We start from the raw sequence: 18,801 nt of genomic DNA on the forward strand, positions 1-18,801 counted from the left end.
TTCACCTCCTATATGTCTTACTCCGTGCTCCAGATGGCCTCTACCAATTCAAGGTTATGACGTTCGGTTTATGCAATGCCCCCGCCACGTTCGAACGATGATTGACTCTGCTTCAAGGTTTCAAATGGTCAACTTGCCTTTGTTACCTCGACGAAGTCCCTGTGTTTTCTCCTACATTTGAGATGCACCTTGTGTGCGTTACAGCTATCCTTGACGTCTTCCGCAAGGCTGGGCCCCAATTAAACTCATCGAAGTGTCACTTTGGCCGCTGACAGATTACAGTGCTAGGCCATCTCATCGATGCTTCCGGCATACAACCCGACCCGGAGAAGGTTCCAGCAGTAACGGCTTTTCTTGTACCTCAGTCTGTCAAAGACGTCCGGAGTTTTGTGGGGCTCTGTTCTTATTTAAGCCGGTTCGTGAAAGATTTCGCAGCAATCGCTCAACCACTCACTGAACTTCTGAAGAAAGACGTGCCTTTTACGTGGGGTCCCCCTCAGGCTGCCGCATTTTCACGCCTTATCACGATTCTCACCAATCCACCGGTCTTAGGCCACTTTGACCCGTCCGCACCTACAGAGGTCCGAACTGATGCCAGTGGTTATGGGATCGGCGCTGTCTTATCGCAACGCCAACATGGACACGACCGCGTTATAGCCTACGCTAGCAGGCTCCTGACAACTGCAGAGCGCAACTATTCGATTACCGAGCACGAATGTCTTGCTCTCACCTGGGCTGTTTCAATGTTCCGCCCATATTTATATGACAAGCCCTTCTCAGTAATCACAGACCATCATGCGCTGCGCTCGGTTGGCTTTCATCGCTCAAGGATCCTACTGGCCGGCTCAGTTGTTGGGCCCTCTGACTACAAGAATATCCCTACACAGTGACAAGTCCTACACAGTGACATGGAGCTCCACGACAACGTCTCACAGACCCAGGCCGGACTTTCCTATCAAAAGTTATCGCGGACATCCTGCAGTCCTGTGCCATGAGGCACAAGCTATCCACGCCATACCATCCGCAAACAAATGGCCTCACGGAGCGTCTCAATCGCACTCTCACAGACATGCTCGCGAAATATGTCTCTTCAGACCACATTGACTGGGACCTCACTCTACCGTTTGTCACATTCGCTTATGATTACTCACGCCACGACACAGCCGGTTATTCCCCATTTTTCCTTCTGTTCGGCTGAGAATCAGTACTGCCCCTCGACACAACCCTCCCTGTTCACGCGGCACCGACCAGTGAATATGCACTTGACGCCATCACCCGCTGTGCCCATGCAAGAGAAATTGTCCATGACCGCCTTCTGAAATCATAAGAGAGCCAAAGGCGTTTGTATGACCGGCGACACCGAGACGTGCACTTCCCTCCCGCCTGGTTCTTTGGTGCTGCTATGGTCTCCGTCACGTCAGGTCGGCCTGTCCCAAAACTGCTGTCTCGTTACACAGGCCCATACCGAGTGCTTCGTGCCGCGACTCCCGTCACCTACAAGATCGCCCCTGACGCCCCATCTGCTTCCCAGTCCAGTGATATCGTGCACGTTACACGACTGAAGCAGTATCACCCTCCCAGTGATGACATTTAGACGCTCTGGGATGTCGCTTCTGCCACCGGGGGATTATGCTACACGTGTGTGGTATTTGATTGTTTGAACGAGGCGCGTGGGCGCTATCACTCGAGAAAAGAGGAGGAAGAACAAACTGAGCTCGTGCTGTGAATCTAACCGGTCAGCGCTGCAACCACTGTTGTAAATATAACCTGTAAATAGTTGCTCGTCTTACTGACTTGTCCTTCACGTAACAATATGATTACAAGGCATGCTATAGTTGACGAATATAGATTCATTCTGACAACTTGAGGTTCTTTAACGTGCGCCTAATAGATGACACATGGAAGTTTTTTCTAACCAGGATTTGCTTCTGAGCCCTCAAGCTCAAGCTTCTGAGTCTCGTTTACAACACTCCGAACAATATTCGAGGAACAAAAATATCGAAATTAAAGGTATCGCGGAAAGCCCCAACGAGTTGTTTGCAAACTTGGACAGCTTTTCAGAGTGAGCGTTGCACCAGATGACATTGAGGCTTGTCCCTGTGTTCATACTAGAAATAAGCGAGGCTGCATTATTGTACAGTTCACTTGACGACAGAAGTGGGATGCCCTGCTTGAGAAGGCAAGAAAACTGCGTCTTAAGAACAGCGACTTTTGCAATGAATCAGCGTCGCCTGTCTACGTGAATGAACACTTATGCCCAACACTAAAACGTCTCCTCGGAATGACTTCATCTTAAAAACGCGAAAATGGGTGGAAATACATATGGTGCCATAATGGGAAGATCTTTGCGAAAAAGTCGGACGGATCAGAGCCACTTGCCACAAGGCAGGAGTATGATCTGGAAAAGATCCAATGAACAGCTCTGCATGCTTATCGAGTACACTTTAAAATGCAGCTATTACGAAGACAATAGATTACGGCGCCACATTAGTAACAAAAGCAAAGTTATAAAAGAAACTGCTGAAACCAGTCACGCAGTACTAAATCAAACACAAAGACGCAGACCAAGACGTAAACCTCGCAATATTTTTACATTTACTTTTGTTGAAATCGGCACTTGCCAACGACTGTTATCGTGGATGCATTCAAACTTGAGGACAGTTTCACAAGCTGTCATGTTATTGATACCGGGTACAATCAACGAAATGAGAGGGTCAGTACACTGTGAAGTCAGATATTCAATGTTCTTTACCGTTTCGGTAACGAAAATGCTGATAACCTTTTTCATGAATTGGCAGACATGGCGTGGTGGCTCATGCGCATTAATAGTGGCCGGGATATTCTGGTCAATATGTGTTTTCATTGAGCAAATGCTAGACCAAAAGTGTTGTTTTTCTCGTCCGTGATGGCTTCGTCAACAAATGAAACTGCAAAACTGATGCAGCTAAGTGACTTAACGGTGACTGCATTTCAGCAATGCTGTAACTGTGTCCATTTCAACTAGAGATCCGGTCGAAATAAGTACGATGACGTTGAGTGTTTCTTTAGCGAGGTTAAGATTATCTTTGATATTGTGATGTTTACGGAAACGTGGTTTACTTGCGAAGAGGACGTGTTTGAAGTGCATGGATATAAATGTTACTTTGTAAACCGCTATCAGGAACGTGGTGGAGGCGTGCGTGTCCATTTTGGCCTCAAATCAAGAGCATTGCGAATTACTATCTGAATATTGTTGTTCTACTCCTCATTATCAAACACTTGTTCTCAAATCATGGAATTTTTTTTCTGTGTCTGTTATCGCCCGCATCGCGGTGACGGTTCCTCCTTTTTCTAGCTTTTTAGATTCCCTCCTGGAATTTTTTAACTATTATAAATATCAAACAATTTTAGGCGGCGATGTTAATATTAATTTACTTGCAGATAACCATAATAAAGCTGCCTTTGAGTCTCTCTTAGGTATACACAATTGCCAAAATGTGATAACTACACCAACGAGGCTGACAACAGAAACTCTTCTTGATCTCTTCATTACAAATGTTGATTAGCACCATGTGCACTCTGGTATTATAAACTACTGCCTCAGTGACCATCTTCCAATATTTATTTCTGTAAATAAATCTTCTAAAATTATTGACCACTCTACGCCGGTAGCACACTTTTCTTACAGATCAATTAACCCTCTCACATTAACCACTTTTCGTGAATCTATCGCCCAGGTAAGCTGGGATGATGTTTTAAGTGAATGTAACTGGAAATCGCCTACAACAGGTTCTTAGAAAAGTTTACATCTACCTACAATTCATGCTTTCCACAAAAAACATTTACCTGACCAAAGAAAGCTCGTAAGCCATGGATAACTACTGACATCTTGCATCTAATAAGAAAACAAGAGCAGCTATATAAAACATTCATTCAAACTAGATGTCCTCATACGCTTAGTGCTTTCAAAAAGCATAGAAATCATGTCACTAAAGAACTTCGTGCCGCTAAAAACAGGTACCATTATAACCGCCTAATTTCGAACCAACACTATGGAGACATATGGCGCAAACTAAACACGATATTTGTTAAAAGTACTGAACCTATCACAAAGATACTGAAGGACAACGTGGAAATTTCTGGAGCAGAACTCGCAAACGCATTTAATGATTCATTTCTTTCTAATCTCCCATCATCATCGGGAGGTGACACCCTGTCTTACATGCAGCCGCGCTGCGAGCCCACAATGTTTCTGCGGCCAGTATCTGAATCGGAAGTTATTACAACGTACATGAGTTTAAAAAACGGCACAGCCACAGATATGATGGATCTGCAGATAAAACCGGTAAAATTCGTTATTGACCTGATCGCACATTGCTTAACGCATATAATTAACAATTGTCTTTCATGTGCGGTATTTCCTCGTAAAATGCAACGCGCAAAAATTACAGCAATCTACAAAAAAGGTGATAGGAATGATCTTACAAACTGCCGTCCAATCTCTTCTACCAGTCTTTTCAAAAGGTCTTGAAGAAATCATTTTAACACGTTTAATTTCATTTACTGATCGGTACAACATGCTAACTGGCTCGCAGTATGGCTTCAGGAAAGGTAAATCTACAGAGCTGGCATTGCTCATGCAAAAAGAAATAATACTTGAAATGTTTGAAAGTCAGAGCTTGGTCCTTGGTATCCTCATAGATTTCACAAAAGCATTCGATTATATTAATCACAACATACTTGTGAAAAAATTGGAGCACTATGGCATTCAAGGAAAAGCTCTGTCACTCATTTCATCATACCTACAGAATCGGTCACAGTTTGTCATGATTAACGGTCACTCTTTTTTAGTCAAACCAGTTAATTTAGGTGTTTTACAGGGAAGCATTTTGGGTCTTTTCTCTTTGTTCTTTACATTAACGATATTGTTAACATTGATCATATCGCCAAGTATATATTTACGCTGACGATACTAGCCTATTTTTTACCGCCTCGGATGTCGCATGCCTATCTTTTCGCGCAAATGAAACACTTCATCGCATTCACTTGTGGGCTACAAAAATGAATTAAAGCTAAACATTAGTAAAACCAAAGCAGTTTTGTTTCATCCACGAAACAAAATCTGCGAAATCCCACGACTACTGCTAATCAATTTCGAAATAGAAGTTGTAGAAAGTCTTGAAACCCTTGGCGTGATTTTCTCCAATAATTTGTCCTGGGATGCTCCCATCAATTACCTAACGAAAAAACTGTCCAAAGTAATCGGCCTCATGCGTTGACATTGCTTTACGTTCCCTCTTTCTATTAACAATATTTTGTACAATGCTCTACTTTCTTCTATGCTAAACTATGGTGTGCTAGTTTGGGGAACAACAACCAAAGAAAATATAAAGAAACTTCTTTCACTTCAGAAGCATGCAATATGCCTTGTTTTTAAAGCTCCTTACCCAAGTCACACACAGGACATGTTCAACAAGCTTAAGCTTGTAAACATACGATCTCTATACAATTTCAGACTACTTTGCCAACATAAACTGGAAACAAACAAGAAAAATAACATTCTGAAATCACTGGCGAAGTTGCGAAAAATTCCCCTGCACACAACACATGCTATCTTGAAACATGGAAAGTTGATAGATGCCACACGACCTACGGTGAGCAAATGTTAAAGTACACATTACCGACCTTGTTAAATGAGTTGGCCAAAAATGGCATGGATATAGAATTGATCTCTTTCAATCAGCTATGCAACATATATGTATAACTCTCCATTGTTCTATTTTTTGTTGAAACACCACTTGTATTTTCTGTACATTTTTTTCCTCGTTTCTGATCCAGTGAATTTCCCACAATGTTTCTGTATATTCATGGATTTTCTTCATACACATATTTGCCTGTTGTTTGCGTTGTTCTTGTATTTTCTGTAGTTTTTGCATTTCCTACAAGTTGATTTTCTCCTGTGCTTTTTGTATGGAACTGATGCTACTGTATGCCATGCTATGGTGCACGGACCCAGTCAAGCCTTTTCAGGCTTTTTGTCCGTGCTCCAAACAGCTGACAGATGTTGAATAAGGCTGAATTGCATTGAACTGAAAGCTAAGCAGCACAGCATGATGCCAAAGCCACTACGCCACCACGGCAAATAACCAGTCATCTTCAATGATGCCGTCTATGTCACTTCTTTGTTGAATATGCAAATCACAATGCTAGTGCAAGGCACGAATGATGATTTCATCTTCCAGCACATTCAAGGCATCATGTCGGAGCGCCTTACCCACTGGTATAGCTTAGTCCATTGAAAGTGTTATTGATTTTGAAGTCAATGACTACTGTCATTGACATGAAATTCAGGAAGTTCATGCCCAGGATTAAATTGTGGGAGCAGTGCTGCAGGATTATGAAGGTGGTAGGGTGATTACAAAATGTAACTATACTACTGCTGTGCAGATTCCGGTCAGCATGATTAGGTGACCACAATTACGAACTTGAGGGCCTTTCCTGCAGTCTTTAAAGGGGCCCCGAACCACATTTCTTTGAAGCCTCAAAAATTCCCCTCAACAAGTATTGTACCTCCCAGGAATAATTACCACACAATTTTTAACGAAGACCTACAGTGCAAGTGCAAATACTTCAAGCGCAGTACTTACGTTTCCCATTCGCCGGTGATACACTGCCTACTGCGTTACGACGAGCAGGCTCATCATGGTGACCGCAGTATTTATGCTACACAGAAGGTGCAGCTACGCGTCGCTACGTGCAACTGTAAGGGCACAGCAGAGTGGGAGTGCACGCTTGCGTGCTCCAGCCTCCAGTTAATGACACCTTAGTAGAAATCAAGAAAAAAAATGGGCATGGGCTGGGCATGTAATGAGGAGGGAAGATAAACGATGGTCATTAAGGGTTATAGACTGGATTGGTCATAGACTGGATTGGTTATAGACTGGATTGGACTGGACGAACAATTGAAGAATGGAACTCATTGCCACAGCACATAACGCAAACAGACTCTGTCAGTTTGATTGAAAAATCAATACACCTTTACCTTGACCTACCAAATTAACCACGACAGCTCGTTTGTAGCGAATTTCACCTATTTGGACATATGAATGCTGCGGTGTGTGCTTCTACTACCACATTCGTATTTTGTTGTGAACCGCAAGTTGTGCACACTAATTTTATTTTGTATCTACATGTCTGCAAGGCTGTGATTGCCAATGCATTTACTGCATTGCAACAAATATTTCCCACCCTGTAACGGCCCAAAAATGGGCTAACAGTATTAATAAATGAAATGAAATGAATAACTGTTTAACAGCAGGCTGACAACAAATCATCATATCCAATCACCAAGGAAATGATTGTGTAGAGTGACATTGAAGGTACATTGCCACAGCTGTTTCTGAGAATAACCTGTTGAAGCAAGCACACCATGGTTCCTCCCTTTTCTCCTTGTCTGCTGAAACTAAAGTGGTCTCCAAGCAGTGCCCAGTATTCTCTATAATGTTTTTGAGAAAGCACACAACAGGAAAAGTGGGGAGCACTATACCCAGCACAGAAAAGCAAAGTACATTAAAGTGCATCAGACAAATGAAACAGTGAACGTGAGGAAGACACTTACATAGAGGAGATGTAGACTTCATGATGAGGCACACCATGATGAGACTGCAGGGGGAGAGAGAGGGAGAGCATCATTTGAGTGCACAAGCAAAGAGGCCCGTATAAGCTAGACAACACTAGTGCATGTAGAAAGGTGAGGTGCCAGAATGCAGATGGTCAGTGTCTGCATCTGCCATACACACTCTAACATTCCGTGGATAAAGAGCACACATTGATGAAAAACAAACGGTTGAGCTTCAGGTTTGTTCTTATCTACAAATGGGACCATGCCGGTGCAAGCTCGCACAAGGAACCCCAAGTTGCAAGGCATTTCCTGCCATCACCGTGGTCGCTCATGAACATGACAGGCCAAAACCTTGTCTGCCAAGAAAGCTGCCTAGCTGGTCACGAGTTTGCCGCCCTTCGGCGTCTTCTACTTGCTCTGTGTCCATGGCCCAACAATATGGTGGCCCTTTCGGCTGGGGCGGCCCCAATGGGGAGAATGAGCAAGACCTCCCAGGACCTCTGCTACTCTCAGAAGGATTGTGGCAGACACTGCAAAGCTTAATTAAGACTGCATATTGGGCTGGATTCATGCTTACAGACAAAACAGGGCACACAGACAAGCGACAAAGAAAGAAGTGTACAACACTTGTATCGTCTCTTGGCATAGTGCAAAGTTTTGTTTGTTACCATGAACTGCCAATCATGGCTATCCAACCTGACCTTTGTCGCCCACTTTTGCCATTGGCCTATGCAGAAGACCATAATGGGAGCTGCGATCAACAGCTGTCCACACCTCAGGACCTGAACTTTATGACAGGCGAGTAGACTACATCAAAGATTACACCATCAGCGAGTGTGAATGGCAGAGTGACGACTTTCAAGGTCAATTGAGGCATGGCTTGCAGCATGGTCAGGAATGACACATTTTGAGCTACCTGGCCCACGAACCCCCCTCAGCATGAACGGGAGGACTTTCATCTTGGCACATGGTCAGGACAATCGCTCAGAGTACTAGGATCTACCACGGTGACTGTGTGCCACAAGGACAAGTCAAGCAAGTTACCACTGCTTGTAGTCCAAGGACCTGGTTTCAACCTACTGGGATACAACTGGTTTAGTAAATCAGTCGGAATTGCAGTGACTGGCATTCATCAGACAACTATTAGTGTTGACCTGACACAGGTCTTTAAAAATATCAGTCTGTGTCCTCTGAAGACATCCCAGGACAAAGCTTGGGTACGGGCTAGTTGGTATTCCATGGTATCAATCGTCACTTACAGCGCATACATAGACGAGGGACAAAAAGGACGACGAAGACAAGCGCTGTCTTTATCCTTTTTGTCCCTCGTCTGTGTATGCACTGTAAGTGACGATTGATCCCAGGACACACAGGGGCACCAGTGCACCTGAAGCTGACTGAAGAAGAGAAGCCCAAATACAGTGGAACCCCGTTCATACGTTTTTCACCAGGTCAGGAACAAAAACGTAACCGGGAAGACGCAATAGTGAGTAAAGCTTTGAAAATGAATTAAAACAGTGCAACTTTGACTTGAAACAAGTTGTTTCCGCAAAGTGAGCTTAGGACCTAAAAGAAATCGAAAACGGTGGATTGCCGTTCCTTTCGCTCGCTGGAAAGCACCACGCATTTCTCAACAGCCTGAAAGGCCACATTGCTGTCAGGGTCGCTTTGAGTTGTATATATACATATATACCTGCAAAGGAGGAGGTCCAGAGCCAAGAAGGCTTATTCAAAGCTTGGACCTGCCAACTCCCTGGAATCTTGTGGCTTGTCGTCATCATCGCATTCAGCGGCTTCACTCATGACCGAGTTAGCAACAATCTCGGTGACGCTTTGGCACTCCGACGTCACAATGGCAGCATCCACGGCGACATAGTTGTCGTATGCAATAGTGTGGCCTTCCAATCATCGACTCTTTCCAAGTTCACACTAGCTCCTTCTCTGCGTACTGTCTTATAAGCGATGCCGTGCCTCATCCGGAAACGGTCGATCCAGCTATTTGACACCCTAAGGTCAGTGATGCCCAGTCTGTTGGCTATCTCTATTGCCTTCTCACGTAAAATGCTGCCTTCGAAGTTAACACAGGCAGCGTTTGCTTGTTTAAACCCGAGCCTCGTCAAGGTTGACGTAATTGGCGCCACGAGCCTGCTTAGCTTTCGGGTAGAAGAGCGCGGCATTCCCTTCTACCTCGGAACACTTTGAGCAGATGCTGTTAAGCGCTCAGGGTGGCAGTCTTTGGCATTGTCGACCCTTTTCTGCGCTGGCTGCTTGGCGACTGCGTTTACTACGTCCAGCTTTTTCTCAAGGAAAAGCACCTTCTGCTTGCGCGACGCCATCATGAAGATCGCGGTTGGTGCGTGACGCGGGCACCCCGAACAGCTGCCCCCGCAACCGCCAGTCAAAACCATTATTATATGAAGAGTGCAAACAACTTTGGCCGTCTGCTGCCACAACTCTGTGGCAATGCCATACCCTGATCGCCTAGCACCTGGTCAGGGTTGTCACTACCCTTGATACGCTGACCCTCACCCTACGTAAGTGGCGCCTCCATAGACGACGGATGTTTTGCGGTCATCCAGCAGGCACAGAAGTCACCTAGGCAGCTATGCCCGAACCTGTTCGGGCAACGCAGCCGCATTGGCACGCGTTGCCCGGGCGGGTTCGGGGTACCAGGTCACGATGTATCACGCGGGGATGTTTTCACAGCAACAACGTAACCGCAGGGATTTTAATACATGGGGTTCTATGCGAGCTGTGTTGGGATTGGGAAAGAATGACGTAGCACCTGGGAAAATGCAGCACCAAGGAACGTAAGAGTGGGGTTCTACTGTACTTCCATTTGCAATGCACCCTGCAGCGGAAGCCCAATTGACAAGTATGTAGAGCAAGGAATTTGGGAGCCAATTCAACACTCCAATTGGGCTACTCTGCTTGTGTGGGTATGTAAGAGAGATGGAAATCTGCGTGCCTGCAGTGGCTACTGCAGCACAGTGAACATGGATAAAAAAAGCTTCATACCCCCCGCCCACAACTGAGGAAGTGTTCAGCACCTTCCAAGGAGGCAGAATACTTTGAACTTGGCTACCAGCAACTACATGTCGCTCCGACGACTTCTGAAGTTCTCACTGCAGACGCTGCAAAGGGTCTCTACAGGGTTAAAAGGCTTGCATTTGGTGTATCCGCAGTGCCAGTGGTATTTCAATGATTTGTGGAAACAACCTTAAGTGAACTGCCTGGAGGTTGCGTCTTTCTTGACAATGTCATTATCAGTGCATCTATAGAGAAGGAGCACAAGGACCAACTGGAAATAGTTTCACAATGACTGGTCTGGAATTTGCAACTGAGCAGGTCCAAATGCCAATTTAGTGTGTCGCAAGTCCAGTTCCTAGGTCAGGACTATGATAGAGAACAGAGTCCACACAACAGCAGACATGGTGCAGGCCATCATGGAGGCGCCCACTCCTACCAGTAAGCAGACACTCCAGTCATTTTTGGGGATACTCGCCTTCCATGATCGCTTTCTAGAAGGAAGAGCAACAGTGGAATTCCTGGGGCACAAGTTACTACAGAAGGACATTCCATGGCATTGGGAGCCAAGACACCAAGAGTCTTGTGATGAACTGAAGCAACCCTTATAGAAAGGAACTGTTCTTGCTCACTATGATGAGTCCAAGCCCCTACTCAATTCTTGTGATGCTTTACCCTACAGTGTCGGAGCAGTGCTAGCTCAGGTGGACAGTTTTAGTAGGGAGGCACCAACTGCTTTCACCTCATGAATCCTCGGTGCTGCGGAGCACAATTATGCTCAGCTAGATTGTGAAGGACTGGCAGTAGTTGTTTGCTGCCACTCATTTTCACAAGTACATTGCAGGACGGAAAGTTACATTCCATACTGGCCCTTGCTGGGAAGACTTGGCCCTCAGAAACCAGTGCCAGCAGTGCTGTCTCGGCGCATGACTCGAAGGTGTCTCAAACTTGCAGCGTATGATTATGAGCTGCAATATCAGTCAGGGAAACGGCATGTGAATGCGAATGCACTCAGCAGGCCACCACTGCCAGTGTGCATTGAAGAACTGCATGCCCCTGGCGGCATACTGTTATTCAAGGCTCTTCCAACATTGCTGCTTCATTCAGAGCAGTTAACCACCTTGACTGAGAATGACAAAGTTCTCTTGAGAGCCTACACTGCTGTTCAACAAGGCACTCTGAACCAGCTTGAAAGAGAAAACGTTGCCCTGTATCGAAGAGCCACACAGCTCGTGGTTCACCACTGCGGGTGTGTCAACAGCTGCATGAAAGCAAGTAATGGTTCTTGTTTATTTATTTTTATTTATTTATTTCCAATACTGTTAGCCCTTGCGGGCTGTTACAGGGGTGGGGAAAAAAATTTTCCACAAACACGTAACACCAGTTTCGCAATAAACAAACAATGCATTCAGCAAACACATGACAGTTTACGCTCAAATGATTCAGTAGTGTGTGTTTAAATAAATACAGCTGCATCAAGTTTGTTCCAATCGACTATAGTTTTCACAAGAAAGGAAAATTTGAAGGCATCAACGCGCGGCACATAGGGCATTAAGGCATGAGGGTGACCTGTAGGGTGGCATGCGGGTGACATGCTGGCTGTCGCTGAGCAGGTGCGAGCCCGTGCATGTGTGGTGGCCAGGTCTGGATGGCATGGCACACTTTCGGGGGACCTGTAGAAGGGCCCATCTTTTTGGCAGTGGTGCATGCCTTACCAAGTGGGTGGAGGTACAAAAGTAAAGCGGTCATTTGTGAGCTGCGGCCATTTTTTTCGCCATTTTGGATACCTCGCAAGGTAGTGTCAGATAGGGGGATAGCATTTATTTTTGCGGAAATCCATGAATTATACAGGAACAACAGAATCTGAACTATCACTTCTGCACTTTATCACCTCACAACCAATAATCAAACTAAAAGATATGTTGGTGAACTGAAGAAAGCACTGGCCCGAGAGACATTGGAATCCCTTAACCTTCAAGTTTCACTATTCTTATTTCGGCAGCATACCACGGTCCATCAAACAACTGGAGTACACTAACTAGAGCTATGTCTCGCCATGGGCTACCAACACTCATTGATCTTCTTGTGCTGAAAGATAAAACAGCCGACAAAGAGCAACAGCTGCCCATAAACAGAAGATTCCAGCCAATAAACTCGTCTTGGTAAAGTAATTTGGAAGGGATATCGACTGGTGCTCGGGTATTCTCGTGAAGCCTCGTGAAAAGTGGCACAACCACCTGTAGACAACACCTCAATAAAGTCTATTTCCCATGCCAGGCTCGGCAACATCCAAGTGTCGCCAAGCCTGGCATGGGAAATAGACTTCGACTCGAAGGAAAACGCAGCTCAGATGACACCGGAGCAACAACATGCCAGGGTTCCAAGGAGATCAAAACGCGTGAAGTGGATGCCTACCTTCTACAAGGCCGCCTTCTAAGGGGGGGAAGGAAGTTGTGCCTGTGGCATGTGTTTGCATGCCCGATTACGTGACACTCGAGTGCAGTGTGGAACGGCGTGCTGGTAGACGCGCCTGCCGTGGTGCCCCGAAACTGATGGTGCTTCCGATAATTGGCAGCAGATGATGACTCATAGAGCAATGCAATTCAGCCGCCGTGTTCGGTTTCTGGGTGGGACAATAACTAGTGAGTAGTAATGTGTGATTGAGCGTGGTCGGTGCAGTTGCCATGCTGGTGTTGTTTAAATCATCATCATCATCAGCCTATTAAGGCTGATGATGATAAGCCTTTAGTGGCTCATGAGTGTCCGAGCGCAATCTGTGGTGGACGCAGGAAAGCGGTGATCACCGATGAAGGGAGCAAGGAGAGGAGATGCCATGCCAGTAGCACTGTGCGAGTGCGCGCGTGGGGGTGCGCACACATCGGCGACAAACCTTGCAGCCATATGGCTGTGATTGCACCCCATGCTCGCGGCCACGGCGGTGTCCGTTCGCAGAACACTTCAGACAACAGCTACAGAGGCATTCATGGATATACTTTCGCCTATCGCAGTTTAGCTCAGCTAAGTACCCATAGATTTTTTGATGTCCACTGCAGGATGAAGGCCTCTCCCTGCGATCTACAATTACCCTTGTCCTGCACCAACCAATTCCAGCTAACGCCTGCGAATTTCTTAATTTTATCACACTACCTAGTCTTCTGCCGTGCTCGACTGCGCTTCCCTTCCCTTGGCACCCATTCTGTAACCCTAATGGTCCACCGGTTATCTAACCTACGCATTACATGACCTGCCCAGCTGTATTTCTTTTTCTTAATGTCAATTAAAATATCGGCTAGCCCGTTTGCTCTCTGATCCACACTGCTCTCTTCCTGTCTCTTAAAGTTATGCCTAACATTCTTTGTTCCATCACTCTTTGCGCAGTCCTTAACTTGCTTTTGAGCTTTATTGTCAGTCTCCAAGGTTGTGCCCTACATGTCATCACCGGTAGAATGCATTGATTCTACACCTTTATTTTTAATGATAATGGCAAGCTTCCATTCAGGATCTGACAGTGTCTGCCGAATGCGCTCCAACCCATTTTTATTCTTCTGTAAATTTCCTTCTCATGATCAGGGTCTCCTGTGAGTAACTGACCTAGATAAACATACTCGTTCATTAACTCTAGAGGCTGAGTGGCGATCCTGAACACTTGTTCCCTTGCCTGGCTCATCATCATCATCATTCAATCCCGGCAAGCTGCACGGGATCGCACATTTACTGCAGCATATGAATGACGGGTCAGGTCAGCTTTTCCAGCCATACCGAAATTTGTGCGTGGACGAACGAATGGTTAAATCAAAAGGACGATCGAGAATTCGGCAGTATATGCGTGACAAGGGGGTCAAGTGGGGGTATAAGCTATGGGTCCTCGCTGACTCAAGAACAGGCTACACTGTTCAATTAAGTGTTTACACCGGGAAGCGAGAAACACCCAGCTCAAAGGGACTGGCTTATGACGTTGTAACCCGCCTTTGGATCAAGGCTACATTGTCTACCTTGACAACTTCTACACGTCCACCTCCCTCTGAACATCTCCCTGAAAGGAAGACTCTCTCTTGCGGAACAATGCGCGAAGATCGTCGTGGATTTCCCTCCCAGTTGAAAGACTCCACTTGGGAGAAAAAAGCAATTCGAGGTGACATTCGCTGGCTGCGGTGCCGTGATGTGCTGTACTTGCAGTGGAAAGACAAACGCGCTGTAAACATGATAAGCACAGCACACACTGCCAACAATCACATCACTGCAATGCGAAAAGTGAAGAGAGGAGACCAATGGACAAAGCTCCCCATCAGGAAGCTGCTTTTGATAGAAGACTATAACAAGGGCATGCTTGATGTTGACAAATCCGATCAACTTATTGCTTCCTATAATGTCTTGATGAAGTCTGTCAGGTGGTGGAAGACACTGTTCTTTCACTGCATTGACATTGCTGTCGTCAACAGCTTCATCATTTTCCAGGAACACAGGGAGCATCACCCTGAGATAGAGGAGCTCTCCAGAAAGACTGGCTTTGACCAGCTTGCATATCAAATTGAGCTGGTCAACCAGATTTTTCGGGTTGGACGACAGACCTAGTCACCCTCCACCTCTTCCAATGAAGTCTGAGCACAAGCTCCAAATGCAAGAAAAGCGCCTTAACTGCAAGCTCTGCTATGAGAAAAACAAAGTAGAGATGAAGACGGCAGTTTTTGTGAGCCATGTGGTGTGCATCTCATCCTGACGAGGGACTGCTTTGGAGAATGGCATGCCACTCAACCACGCTAATTTTTTTTTTTGTGTGGAAAGAACAGTTTTTCGAAACACTTTCTGAAACTTGTGTTATTTCTTTAGAACATATAAGGCTACAAAATGTATATCTTCAAATTTTTTTACCCATGACATTTTTAAAGTTGTGCACCTTTTTCAAGCAGAGCAATATCCTCACTGTAAAAATTTTTACATTATAAACATATTTTCATTAATTTGTGTAATAAATATATACGCAACATTTAAGTTATTGAATAGGAAATTCCCTTAGCTACATTTTGATACCGAACAATGTAAATAAGGCATTCGTGCATAGCCGCCAAAAAATATTTCCTTCTACCTAGTAAAAACTGCCCTTTTTCCCCTGGTAGCAAAAGAGTCAAAGGGAAGCTGAAGCGGTTTTCAATTTCCATGAATTCCTGGGGTTGGGAAGAACAGACCTATTCATTTACGGTTCTGAAAATTTTCTTTGTTTTGTTAATATAAGGGGCAGAAATAGCTTTCTAAATCCCCCCCGCGAACACGCCCCCGTCGCTTCCCGGAGCGCCGGGTGAGGCGGTTGCCAGAGGAGAGAACCGGCGAGAGTGACGTCACTCGCGGGGACCGTACTGCCGGACCGGCGTGCTGGCATGTGCTGGCATGTTTCTTCCCGTCCTGCGCTTTACTAAACGACGCTACGAGAGATATGCCGCTGCTGACGTTTGTTTTCTTCTGCGATTTTCGTGAACTGTGCTTCCTTTCTGTGCTGCGTGAGTGCCTACAGCCAAGGGCGCCTAACCTGCCTAACCTGATGTGGTGTTTCACAGGTTCTTGAAGGACAAGAAACTTGCAGCACAGTGGGTCCGTGCGGTGAGGAGATAATTTCGTGCCGACGAAATCAACTGTGCTGTGCTCGGAGCATTTCCGCGACAGTGGTTATCATCGGAGCTTGACAACGATGCACGAAATCAGTATTCCAATTAAATCGGCGCGACTGAAGCCCGGCGTTGTTCTGTCTATATTCTCCCACAAGACAAACACCTCGCCACCTCCAAGAGCGGCCTTCGCCAAGAGGAGAAAGGGTGAGGTAAGGGTTTTAATGTGCACACGGGCAGTGTTTTAAACAGATGATCATGTCAGTGTCAAACAAACGGCCTTACAGCGGCCTTTGACGAAGCGAGGTGGAGGCACAGCCGGGAATATGCACATGCGTGCAAACAGCTTGCCGTTTTCATCCTGTTCTTCCCCACCACTGTGTCACGGAACACTGTACTACGGCTGTTTGTTCGGTGCTGTTTTGATACGGTGAAATAACTGACCGGGGGTCCGGTTGTGCATTACGTGATATTTGCTATTCGTCCTACCACGCGGTGCCCGCAGGTTTAGCTGTTCAGCATTCGTGTTCAAATCGCACGACATGAGGCGTTACGGTAATATTTTTATGCTCGCGATACAGTAGTTCAACTCGGCGTGTAAAAACTTCGTTCCGTAGGTTTCGCACTCACAGCTTGCTACCAGCAGCGAAATGCTGCAAAAACAAGCGTCGGCACAGCCGCGCCCGTGGCAAGGCGAACGGGCTCAAATAATGAAGTAACGTTGTGAGGTATTGAACTTGTCAGCGTTCGACGTCGTCTAGGCCAATACAGGCATCGCTGTTGCAGAAAAAATGTTTTCTTGCCTTTGTACCTAGAGAACTAGCTATGTATCAGGCATGACAAAATTATTTGAAAGTAATTATATTACATTACTCATTACTTTCTTAATACAATCATCGATTTGAATTACATTACCGATTACCGCTTTCAAAAATGGTATTACTTTACGATTGCTTCCAAAAAGTTTTCATGCATACAAGAAGCAAAAAGCAAAGTTTATAGGGACGCCAATCTTTCTTCAAGGTAGCATACATTTGCCAACATTTCATGCCCTCCCCCCATGTTCCTCCACGACACCTCCAACACTACCAACGTTCTGGCACCGTACACAACTTACTGGTGCATACTTAGCACAATTAATAAATTACTTCAGCCATGAAATTACAGACACCAAATAATTCACATTGCTAAATCACTAGACAACTAATCCATCACATAAATTACTGAAAAAGTATTTCAATTACTGGAAGTAATCCAACTGTTGTCATGTTTGCTGATATGCATGATATGCTGAAATTCATGACATCCGTGCCTTGCACTCTTTCAGGTTCTAGCAGAGCACCTAGAGAACCGAGCCCCTGATGAACCTGTTCCACTACCATCACCAATAGAAGAGTTTGAAGCAGCCAGTGTGACACAGGCAGATAATGTTGAAGAGTTTCAAGTAGCCAAACGCGGCACTTATGTTTGCGATCGTGTATCAACACGCAAAAAACCACGGAACTTTAGACAAGCAGCGGCAAGGTGCTTGACATCGCGTAATTGCACCCATGTTTACAATCTAATGAGAAGTTAGTGCTTCGGCATTCTTCAAGCAGCAAGTTCCCAGTGACACTTAAGTGCATTATTTCTCCCGTCATTGGAACGTGCAGCTACATGAAAAAAAAACGTACGTACCAGCTAAGATTTCCAACGCGCGAGAAGGTGCACACATCGCTCTCGCTGTTGGCACACTCAACATCGTCGTTGCCGCCATCATTTTCCGTATCGGCTGTCGGTTCGAACATGTACGGCGAAAACACAAGCTGCCCGAGACAGCGAGAACATTGCATAATGCTTACAACTCAGCCATAGAATAAAAAACAACTTTGACTCAGCTATGAAGCCAGAACAGAACAGCGTGCTATGCTCTGAAACGGCGGCGCCGACCGGCGATGGCCGCGAATGACGTCACAGCGGCCCCGACCAATCACGGGCAACAGCGGCGTTCGCACGATGCCCGGAGGCGCTGGATGCGCGTTTTCTTGGAAAAACAGCCGCTTGCGTTTGTTTCCGCCTTTCTTGAACCAGATATTCATGTTCAGGGGACTCAAAACTGTAGAATGCCGCAGAGAACTCATTTTTTTCGAAAAGTGTTTCAGCTTCCCTTTAAGAACCCTAATCCAAAAAGTAAGCCTGGTAAGCGAAAAAGGCCGATGCAGGTGATTTCGTATACAGTGAAACCTCGTTAAACCGTAGTTGGCCGGAGCTTGGAAAAAGTACGTACTAAACAGTAGTACTGTTTAACCAAAATAGCGTGAGATCGTCCACTTACCTGTCGAAAACGGAACTCAGAGAGAGTGCAATGAAATAGGAAAAAAACATGCAGTATTTATTCACTTCGCGCAACAGAAGTGTTATTTTCGTTTGATGCCGCCGTGGCCTAGCACGACGACAGCGGCCTCAAACTTACTGAAGCTGCGTGCCAGCTTTTCAGCCAGCCCCCTCTTCTCAGCAAACACTCGCATGGCAGATTCCTCGTTGGCGTTACATATTCTTCGTGCACACGCGCAGTAGGGCTGCAGAAGTCCCAGGGGC

General features: G+C 45.7%; 1 protein-coding gene across 4 annotated transcripts in view; it reads right to left on the minus strand.

Annotated features, from left to right (window-relative positions):
• The window catches only part of ZnT63C (solute carrier family 30 member 1), a 131,479-nt gene that overhangs the window by 35,594 nt on the left and 77,084 nt on the right, over positions 1-18,801 (minus strand). For all 4 annotated transcript variants that reach the window (XM_050185302.3, XM_050185301.3, XM_072288024.1 and 1 more), the window contains one exon: positions 7,598-7,641. In XM_050185302.3, the coding sequence (XP_050041259.1) occupies positions 7,598-7,641 (44 nt within the window). The remainder of the gene's footprint in view (positions 1-7,597; positions 7,642-18,801) is intronic.

The sequence above is a fragment of the Dermacentor andersoni genome, chromosome 4 (genome assembly GCF_023375885.2).
Source record: "Dermacentor andersoni chromosome 4, qqDerAnde1_hic_scaffold, whole genome shotgun sequence".
Taxonomy (NCBI): domain Eukaryota; kingdom Metazoa; phylum Arthropoda; class Arachnida; order Ixodida; family Ixodidae; genus Dermacentor; species Dermacentor andersoni.